The sequence below is a fragment of the Bactrocera dorsalis genome, chromosome 1, assembly GCF_023373825.1.
Source record: "Bactrocera dorsalis isolate Fly_Bdor chromosome 1, ASM2337382v1, whole genome shotgun sequence".
Classification (NCBI taxonomy): domain Eukaryota; kingdom Metazoa; phylum Arthropoda; class Insecta; order Diptera; family Tephritidae; genus Bactrocera; species Bactrocera dorsalis.
In genome coordinates, this window is record NC_064303.1 from 83,762,966 (window position 1) to 83,773,824 (window position 10,859).

Genomic DNA, 10,859 nt, shown 5'->3' on the forward strand with positions numbered 1-10,859 from the left:
GAACGATAGCGATCGCCATTCACCGTAACGTTGCGTCCAACAGCATCTTTGAAAAAATACGGTCCAATGATTCCACCAGCGTACAAACCACACCAAACAGTGCATTTTTCGGGATGCATGGGCAGTTCTTGAACGGCTTCTGGTTGCTCTTCACCCCAAATGCGGCAATTTTGCTTATTTACGTAGCCATTCAACCAGAAATGAGCCTCATCGCTGAACAAAACACGCGCGCGAAACACATTTCGAACCGAACACTGATTTTGGTAATAAAATTCAATGATTTGCAAGCGTTGCTCGTTAGTAAGTCTATTCATGATGAAATGTCAAAGCATACTGAGCATCTTTCTCTTTGACACCATGTCTGAAATCCCACGTGATCTGTCAAATACTAATGCATGAAAATCCTAACCTCAAAAAAATCACCCGTTAGATGAGAAAAAAATTTTTGTTTACTCGTTAATTCTTTTTTAATCACTACAACTATGACTCTAACTCTATACAGCTGTTCAAAGAGTGTACTCAACTACGGTACAGTAGCATTAGCTAAAGTAAAGTAGATTCAGTGCACGATAAGCACTCGGTGAGCTGCGGATTCAAATCCCATAACGAAAAGTATACAAATGCACACATAAATAGGCGCTTAAATTAACACTCAGAAAACATTAAGCTCTGCCAAATTTTGGGATTTTCTGATGTAAAACTTGAATTACTGGGATTCGAAAGTAGCGGGCTAAGTAGTGAGAGAGGAACTTGGCCAAACATCTTGTAAATCATAATTACGTGCATTTTTAGTGCAAGTGCCACCATCTCAGTATATGGGAGCACTATACCGCACTATCTTATCAGAACGTTTATGAACACAAACGCAATGAATCGATAGCGAAGTGTTCAGATAACTGTGAAAACGTTTTTACTAAATACAAAAGTTATTGTTTGTTGTAGCTGTACTAAGTTTACTATTAGAAATGTAGGCTAATTGTGGCTCTCAACTGTAATACTTATCACCTTGAATTAACTATTGTTGTGGAAAGCACAGCTGCCACCTTCAAAATCGATCAATTGAGGTGCTGATAGGCAGTATACTAAGTGACCGCATAGACGTGGAAATAGTGACGGAAGGCATCGGTCATAATCGGCTTCACCGATTCCCAGAATATTAGTCACAGTAACTGGAGTTCATAGCAAAACAAATTAAATTGCATTTCATTGTTGGAAGTCAATAATAATTAAATATGTCCGTGGACGTGGATGCGGAGAAAGCCAAGAAGACGCCGGCGTTCGATGATGTCGATTTTAGCAGCGGTTTCGAGACGCAATACCTGCAGGAATATCGCCCTTCGAAGGTGGTGCGCCCGGCACCGCCCGATCCAAGTTTGGCTTGGTATCGAGATACTGCAACGGTGATGATGGTCTGCTTTCTCTTCGTGGTGCTCATGACTGGTTCCGTGGCGCTGATCCATTCGATTTTCTCCGCTGATCCTACAACCGTAGTGCTGCTATTGTTGGGATATTTTGTTATGGCGCTCATCTTCATTTGGTTCGAAGTCTTCAGCAAGAATTTGCGTTGAATGTTGAATTAGTAAAAATGGAGAACTTATAAAGGAGTGTTATGTGAAAACAAGTACCGAGTGCTAAATTGTGTAAATACCAAATATAAGTGTATATATGTATGTGTATATATTTAATCGTTTAATATGGCCTTATAATACTATATGGATATGATGTAAAATTAAAGTTTTCGTTACATTGGAAAAAATTTATGGAATGTGATTTTAAATTAGACAATTTATTCCGCTTCAGCTTTGGCGGAACTTGAAGAATCCCATAACTAGGAGTAGAACTATGGTCAAATTATAGATCACACAAAGCACGATGCCAGCGGTTGTCCAATTGCGATACCAAGGCGGCGGTGGATGGCGGAAAATCGATGGTTCATTTGCTATATCAGCGAGTGTTTTATTCGCTCTCTCGCCTGAAAGCGGAAGTTCAATGTCGAGCCTTGTGTCTGGACTTTGCGTTTTAATGGCGGTTGTGTTATTGTTGTCAAGGAGATTCGTGGCTGCGGAGATCTCGCTGGGTAACATTGTGCCTGAATCGTCAATGTGTACATTTTCACAATTATCCAGGAGAACTTCGGTAGATTTGCTGAAATGGAATATTTTTAGAATGAGTAAAATACTTAAAAAATCCATTATTATAAAAAATTTATTGCGATTATCCTTTCCCTACTCTGATCCCTTCGACATACATACATTCAGATAAAAAAAAACCCACGCAGTCGAAAATTTTCGAATATTCAATTTATAAATATTCACTATTCGCTCAAAATACAATATTTATCATGTTTGACTTTCTTGTTATGTAACTACATTAGTTTACGTCATAGACGAGTAACACTCTTATTATGCTTCTTTTTGGAACCACAGCAAGCCGTCTATATCCAAGTTAATTTCAAAATTTGGATACCTCATTACCTTTGGCATCAGAAAATATAGGGATGTTCGAAATATAACTTAGCACATTGCGTACTGAGAGTATAGAACAATTCGCATCTTCTTTGAATCCGTTATATATCCTCCATATTCCGAATATGAGAATATAATATGATCACCACTTTGATGTCTTAAAAAAGTACGGTGACCGCTTACCGTAATAAGTGACTAATCAACCCCCAAACCCACAAAAATGCTTTTATGTATAATAATTTGCGAACGAATATCACTTTGGCCAGATTTCTTTGCCTAACACTGACGGTGTTCGCAAAAAATATGATCGGAATGCACATCTGCAGTAAGCTTTTGAGATTTTGTATATCTTGAACACTTTTTTCTTTTTTCTTTGTTTTTTATTTCTTATTTACCGATGATTTAAATATAATGTATATAAATGTATAATATGTATAAATGTAAGGTGATTAAGTAAGATTGCCGTGTTTTATTTTATGGGATAACTTTTATAATAATTTATTGCTGAAACATTTATTATTTTAACTTAAAATTTCTTCACGAGCACTCTGGTTATCTTTGAAGATTTTGAATGTATTATAATTCTTGCTTACTCCATCAATAGATCTTTCTTCTGAATCACAATGCTGCGCTTTTATTTCGTTATTTGGAGAACACTATGTTGTTATAACTTGTATATAATAGTTATATTTAATTCAGTTGAAAGCAAGTCTGCCTTTGCCATAGTTAAATCACAAATTTTCTTGTTTTTTTTTACTGTTTTTTTTTTTTTATAATTCTTGACAACTTTCGTCTACTCTCTTTTAAATTTAACTCTTATTTTTGTATTTCTGATATCTTTTTCAAAACTCGATAGCACAAATTTCAGCAACAGGAATTCACGTATTATTTTAATATACTATTTTGTTTAAATTTCTTAATCTCGCTTTGAATATGAGTTAATTCCGCCACAATTCTTATTTGGCGTGTTTGCTTTTGCAATAAATGTATTTCAAATTTATTTACCTGCTTTTCTTTTTCATTTTTGTGAAATATGCTAATTGGGACTCCGAACTACTCTGCGTCTCTTAAGAAACTGTTGTGGCAGCGGTGAAATGTAAACTTAAGTCCTGTGTGGCCAGTATCTGAAACGGGAAGTCAAGCCAGTTCAAAATGTGTGTATGTGAGTACGTAGTATATCAAAGTGGCACATCAAGTGCTAATTGAGCCCGATAGGGCTGCACTCATACCTATGTAATATACATACATACATATATGTATGTACAATATGTAGTACCCCCAGCAAAAATAGTGTGAGAAGTCTTTAAGAAGATTACTCTCTATAAGGTACAAATGGGAATACATTAGTCTCGAACACATACCTTTAGGATACAATTACGTTCTAGAAGAAAATATGGATGATTTAATTGGAGATTGATTTACTGTTACATGTTGGTACAGTTGAAAACGATTGGTCTACATTTGTAGTCTTTTGGGTATACATACGAGATGCCTGCTATTAGCCTCTTCATGGGACTTGCTCGAATGAACTGTTGATTCCCCACAAAGAGATCCAAAGAATGATTAGTCAAATGTTCCTTTCCGACTAATCATGAATTCATTCTGAGCTTGCCACATTTTTCACATGGCACATATGGTTACAAATACATTATGTGAACTATGCGAATGGTCACATATAAACAGAAAAAATAAATATGCTGATCAAAACAAAGCTCGAATAATAAATAAACAAATCTTAAAATTGTTTACGCGGCGTATTTTGATAGCAAGAATGTTCGCTACACTACTGGTCATGTGGCCTTGTGTGCCTTCAGTTGCAACGGGCTGCAGTGTGGCCGCCGACAAGTGTCCCTTGTATAGAAGCACTTGACATTTAGAGAATTATTGAGCTGTACGAAACTGGAGATGTGAAATATGGGATGATGCTTTAGAAAAAATTGGAATGTAGTCATATTCTGAAAATCATATACATGTACTCACAGTGAAGGGCCAAAAAATAAGAACAGACGTTGTTAAAAACAAAAACCCATAAAAAAGTTCTATGAAAAACAGTAAACGTTTAAAATAATATTATTGGCTACAAATAATAAAATCAAAGAAATTTCATTGTGCCGAATCACATTGGGAGAGAGCGGAAAATAAGAAAATTTCAATTAATTAATTAATAAATATGATTGAAATGGAAGCTAAGATTGTTAGTAAATAAATGTGCCCATAGTTTATTTTATCCAGTGCAGAGGACCCACATAGCACCAGGACTCCTTATAGAATGATGCTTTCTCTCAATTACTTCGCTTTCATCCGTCCATAGTACGTTACGCCATTTTTTCACATTTATTCGGACATTTTATAAGACATGAGTTTCAGCGAACTCTTTGCGACAATAAAGTTTATTTTTAAGCAGACTTTTCCAACTGACCGAGCACAAATTTGAACTCCAGTCTCCTACCTAATCATCTGCGCTTGTAGGTAGTTTTGTCTTCATCGAGTTTGAGGCATGAATGTGGCAGAGTGTTATTAGAAATAAGAGATGCAATTCTTCGAATACTTTAGCCTTCATTTCTCCGTTTTTTTCTTTTCCCACTCTTGCAATGCTTCGCCCTACTCATTTTTTTCTAAAGTGTGAAACTATTTGCAACGAGCTTTAGTTCGGCTCTATTAATGCTTACCGAGACAAAAACAAATAATGGCTTGTGACTTTATACAAAATATACAAATTTTTCTTCTATTCATATTTTTTTGTCTTCCTTCACACGTTTCACATTGGCAGTATTGGGGGAATTCCCAAAAATCGATTAACTGCGGAGTTGTCAACCATATTTTTTATGCGAATGAAGGGTCACCCGATCCTCATACAAAAAATTATAACAACTCAACAAAAACGACACCGTTAAAATAATTTGCAATTGAGTACTTCTTGCTTGAGTGTACTTTTTTTTGTTGGACACTGTGTCACAAGACTGCATATGTGTACAAATATTTACAGTTTTTCATATGACATACGAATTTACAGTTGTAGAGAAATATTTACAGGGTGGTCCACAGCACTCTGATTCTACTGTTGCTGTGGTTCATAACACTAGTTAACAGTTATATTATGGTGTTTTTTGCTAACCTCGAATACCCCATAGACCTCTTAGCACATCAGTCGCAAATCTTTCCTTCCTCCAGATTTATGGGGTAGTATAATTGCAACATTTTGTTGCATTTTCAAAAACGATGTGGAAATAAATGATATTTCTTTTAATTCACTGAATAATTCAGCCTTCGAAAGATTATAGTCTAGTAGTTGCTCTCAGTTATACATAGGTAGAGAGATAGTTAATCTTTTTTTGTTAAGCTGTCTCTTGTACTTATACTATATCTTAAGCCCATCTTGATCTCCAAAAGAGAGTAGTTTAAGTTTGCAAAGAAGTTTGTTACACTGAGAACGAAACGTCGGAGACCCAATAAAATGTGTATATAAACGATCTGTTTGACCGTCTGACTGTCCATCAGTTTTTGATGTATTAATTTGAAAATTTTATGCTCGTCCTTTTCTTGCCCAAGAAGTTGCTCAATTCTCGCAAATCGCTGAAATTGTATCACAAATACAAATTACCGATCAAACTTTATTTTAAACTTTTTATTTGTAAAGAATATTATAGGTTAGCTTAGGTACAACTGAAAATATTTTTTTCTCTACCGTTGTTTTCGATTCACAAGAGGGAATGAAGTTTGCATTCATTTTTGTGTTAACAATGGATTTAGGACAAAGACTTCGGAAATATTTTTGGGGTGTTTCAGCTACTATACTCTACCTTCTTCTTACCATAAGATGAGACTATAATCAGTTCATACAATAGATACATACGAGTATGTATCTTTTCTGTTATATTAGCTGGGAGGCGGTAATAAAGCCGACATGGATGCATTATATTTAACTGTGGAGTACGACCTGTGAAACTAATATTGATATAATACAGAGGTTCTTGCCTAAAATCCTTAGAGGTTTAACGAGTTCCCCGTGCTATTTACCCTAGATATGAAGAATCCATTCAACTCAGGAAAGTGGGCAATATAATCAGAAGTATCTCAAAACTATTCGAAAATATGTTTTATAATGAGCTATTTTGAAAATGGTAGATTGTTATTTGACACGGACGAGGGCACTCAGTGAAGTTCAATAAGGTGCATTCTTAGGCCCTCTCCTGTGGATGAGACATTATTGCACACCCGCAGCTGAAGTATCTGAGAATAATATTGGATTCCAATTTAAAATGTAAGGAACACCTGGCGTATACTTAGGGTAAAGCAAACCAAATACATATATAATGTTCTATCAAGAATAATGACCAATGGTGCGTTCCAACCGGCGACCTTTAATTGCAAAAGCAATGAGTTCCGTAATATTGTATGCAGCACTGATATAAATACAGGCACTAGATATAAAATCATATGCAAAACAAATAAATGCTGTGCAAAGGGTCATTACTACACGGGTAACAAGTATTTTCAGAACGATATCAAGCGACGGTGCTAAAGTTCTAGCTTGTCATCCAGGGAGAGCCATCTGTAGACGAAAAAAAAGAGGACAGAATCAAAAACATCACAATGTAGTAGCAACGGTGGCACACCTCAACCAAAAGACGATGGACCCACAGACTAATTCCGAATATATATTCGTGGATAGGTAGACAGCATGGATACCTAGATTTCCACCTAACCCAAATACTGAGTGGACATAGATGCTTTAAAAGCTATCTATTCCGATTCCATATTGACCTTAGTCTGTACTGTCCGACGTATACGGAGTGAAAAGAAGACTCTGAGCACGTATTCTTTCAATTTTCTCGTTTTTCAAATGTAAGGAAAAAGAAAAAAATTCACTTGAAAGAAGTTTTCCGGTGGAAAATTTGACAGTACTTATCTGTCAGTCCTCTGGTAAAAGGCTGAAAGGAAGTCCGAGCGTGAGCTCTGATTACGAAAAAACTATATTAGAGTATACATATATCAGTATATTATGCTTTCTCTATCCCATCAAGTAGTACTTAATCCGAGGAGGAGGCGTAGGTTGGGATTAGGTTAGGTTTAGGGGTTTAAAGTTCCGCACATCGGCTTTCGATGTTTCCTCTTACTATAACATAAAACTAAAAGACATGTAGTCAACCCCACTTCGGAACTACCAGATTTTTAAAGAGCAACCCAACAGGCTCCACTAGAACCCTGAGCTTGCATAGTATTAAATATAGTATATTTAAGATTTTATTACTTATTGTTAGGCTTTGAACAAGCAAATGCAATAAAAAACCGGTCTACTTGATTAAACGTCTCTATCATTTAATTTTTTTCATATATAAAAAATTGCTTTGTTTACTCAAAATATTGATGATATTGAAAGTATAAAGCAAAGATGAGTTTGATGATTTGGGAATCCAATTCTAAATACATTGCACAGAAAGCGCAAGAACGGATACCACTAGCTGTAAGTTTTACAGCAGATTAATCATGTTCTGGCAAGTCTTTACCAGGATTTCCAGTGTCAAAATTTCTTTTTCACTTAGGAAGAAATAAAGCAGCACAATCAATTTCACCTTTTATGTATGAATTTGGAACAATTACTTTTGAAATTTTTTTTTTATACCTAAAACGCATTCAAAAAAAAGGATTTTTCATGAAACCAAAGGAAATGCGCAGCTTCACTTGGCGTATAGTTCATTGATAAAGCCACTTCATCCCGAAATAACCACAATAATTTATTATCACTTGCGGCTTGAGCTTTACCTTTTAGTTTTTAGTTTTAGTTTCGACTCAGATTCAGCGGAAACGAATAATTTCACGAAAAATACAACTCGGTTTATTAAGTGCGCAAGTTTTCATATTTCCTTGACATTTAAAATTATTATTGACACATTTTAATTATTTTAAGACATACAAGTATAAGATTCTATACAACCGTTTCGTGAAGGTGCGCGTTGGAAACTGAGACTGAGATGAGAAACTAATCAAAGCTGAGCAGAGTAGCGTGAAAAAAGATTATCCAGATAATAAAAGTGTGAGCCAAAACCGCAAAAGCCTCACTTTTTATAAACCTTTTAAGCCCGTCTTGTTTTACAATTCACTTTTCACAAAAGAAGTGATAATTGAAGGCAGCGATTGCCACAAACATGTTAAAAATTGGGTTTGAACATGTATAGTATATAATATTATATATGTACATATGTGCATATATATTTATATAGCTTTATATATGTCAATATTTGTATGTATAATATTACTACGTAGTTTCAAGCTGTAGGTATGTATGTACTACATACATATGTATGTGTACAATACTTGGTAAACATCATAGGAGAACATGAAATCAAGTGTGAATATGTGAAAAGCCAACATCAGTAGGTGAATAAACACCAAATTACGTGCCCATAAATACGTAAATATTTATAAAAATACATATTTACATACTCAAAAATGCTATGAAAGAATTTGATGTCCCATATTTGTATGTTCTATCCAGTTTGAATTATTTTAAGTGATTCATTGCATTTACAAACTATATTATTCAGTATTTGTTATTGTAGGTTAAATACAGGGTGAACTTAAAGTTAACAAACTGCGAAATAGGTTTAGAAATTCGACGAGAACAGATCATGTATAACTTAAACTTTAGTCTAAATCCAAATATCATATTCTTGGCAGTTACTTAAGATTATCTTATATATGAGTGGTTCTGTCTACAGAGGGCGATATAAGTTAATCGCTCCTGATGAATCAAAATAATGTATTCGGCATTCCTCTCGGTTTCCTTTACTGCCTTTATCATCATTACGGCAGCAAATACTGTAGTATGACTAAAATATAAGATGTTTGGCATACCTGAAAAATCGGATATCCTTACGGTTATCCTGGGATATATAATCCCAATAACATTGAGGTGGGACGCATAAGTCCCAATAATACCAAAAGGAACAAAAAATGAAATATCAACTTTTAATAAAAAATAATGGATTTCACTGTGTATTAATTTTTCCTTTTACAAATTTAAGTCACTTGTGAAAAGAAGCAAAACATTTAAAACATAAAGCGTTGTTGCATCCAGAACAGACGTATTTGGTTCTGGTTTCCTTATTTTGTGAAGTGCAATGAACGCATCGGCGACGAGAAGGCTGTTCAATAGGAAGATGATCGCCAACATTTAGACGTTCAGTTCGTGATCGCTTTGCTGGTCTTCCCCCACATTGACGTGTTGTGAGCTTTTTGTGCTTTATTCCTTCAACTATCATTGACTCGGTTAATGGCACAATAAATTGAATGAGCGAAATTTTACGGCGTTGACGTTGTGTAAATATAATCCAAGCGTTAACCACAGCTAGCATAAAAATCTTGTAAAAACCTTTTCCCACCATTTTTGCGACTTACGATTAATGTCGTATATTGCAGCCTTCTGATCTGCTAAGTCTACGCCCCCCATTATACGGTTGTAGTCTGCAATAGCTAGTGGACAATCAACTTCTAATTTAGAACCATCTTTTTGTTTTCGGCTAACTTTAGTTATATAGGGTGATTTTTTAAGAGCTTGATAACTTTTTTTTAAAAAAAAACGCATAAAATTTGCAAAATCTCATCGGTTCTTTATTTGAAACGTTAGATTGGTTCATGACATTTACTTTTTGAAGATAATTTCATTTAAATGTTGACCGCGGCTGCGTCTTAGGTGGTCCATTCGGAAAGTCCAATTTTGGGCAACTTTTTCGAGCATTTCGGCCGGAATAGCCCGAATTCCTTCGGAAATGTTGTCTTCCAAAGCTGGAATAGTTGCTGGCTTATTTCTGTAGACTTTAGACTTGACGTAGCCCCACAAAAAATAGTCTAAAGGCGTTAAATCGCATGATCTTGGTGGCCAACTTACGGGTCCATTTCTTGAGATGAATTGTTGTCCGAAGTTTTCCCTCAAAATGGCCATAGAATCGCGAGCTGTGTGGCATGTAGCGCCATCTTGTTGAAACCACATGTCAACCAAGTTCAGTTCTTCCATTTTTGGCAACAAAAAGTTTGTTAGCATCGAACGATAGCGATCGCCATTCACCGTAGCGTTGCGTCCAACAGCATCTTTGAAAAAATACGGTCCAATGATTCCACCAGCGTACAAACCACACCAAACAGTGCATTTTTCGGGATGCATGGGCAGTTCTTGAACGGCTTCTGGTTGCTCTTCACCCCAAATGCGGCAATTTTGCTTATTTACGTAGCCATTCAACCAGAAATGAGCCTCATCGCTGAACAAAATTTGTCGATAAAAAAGCGGATTTTCACATTTCGAACCGAACACTGATTTTGGTAATAAAATTCAATGATTTGCAAGCGTTGCTCGTTAGTAAGTCTATTCATGATGAAATGTCAAAGCATACTGAGCAT

At 35.5% G+C, this 10,859-nt stretch overlaps 2 protein-coding genes across 2 annotated transcripts; one reads left to right on the top strand and one right to left on the bottom strand.

Moving 5' to 3' along the window:
* The first annotated feature begins 958 nt into the window (after positions 1-958).
* On the top strand, positions 959-1,760 carry LOC105222048 (hypothetical protein). Its single transcript, XM_011199226.4, has one exon. The coding sequence runs from the start codon at positions 1,233-1,235 to the stop codon at positions 1,566-1,568; it is 336 nt and encodes a 111-aa protein (XP_011197528.2). The 5' UTR covers positions 959-1,232; the 3' UTR covers positions 1,569-1,760.
* Positions 1,655-8,431, bottom strand: LOC105222047 (uncharacterized). Its single transcript, XM_011199225.4, has 3 exons — positions 8,229-8,431; positions 3,471-3,589; positions 1,655-2,145 (listed from the first exon to the last, which is right to left on the bottom strand). Exons 2-3 carry the CDS (start codon positions 3,485-3,487, stop codon positions 1,797-1,799), a joined length of 366 nt encoding a protein of 121 aa, XP_011197527.2. The 5' UTR covers positions 3,488-3,589; positions 8,229-8,431; the 3' UTR covers positions 1,655-1,796.
* Between the last annotated feature and the right edge of the window lie 2,428 nt (positions 8,432-10,859).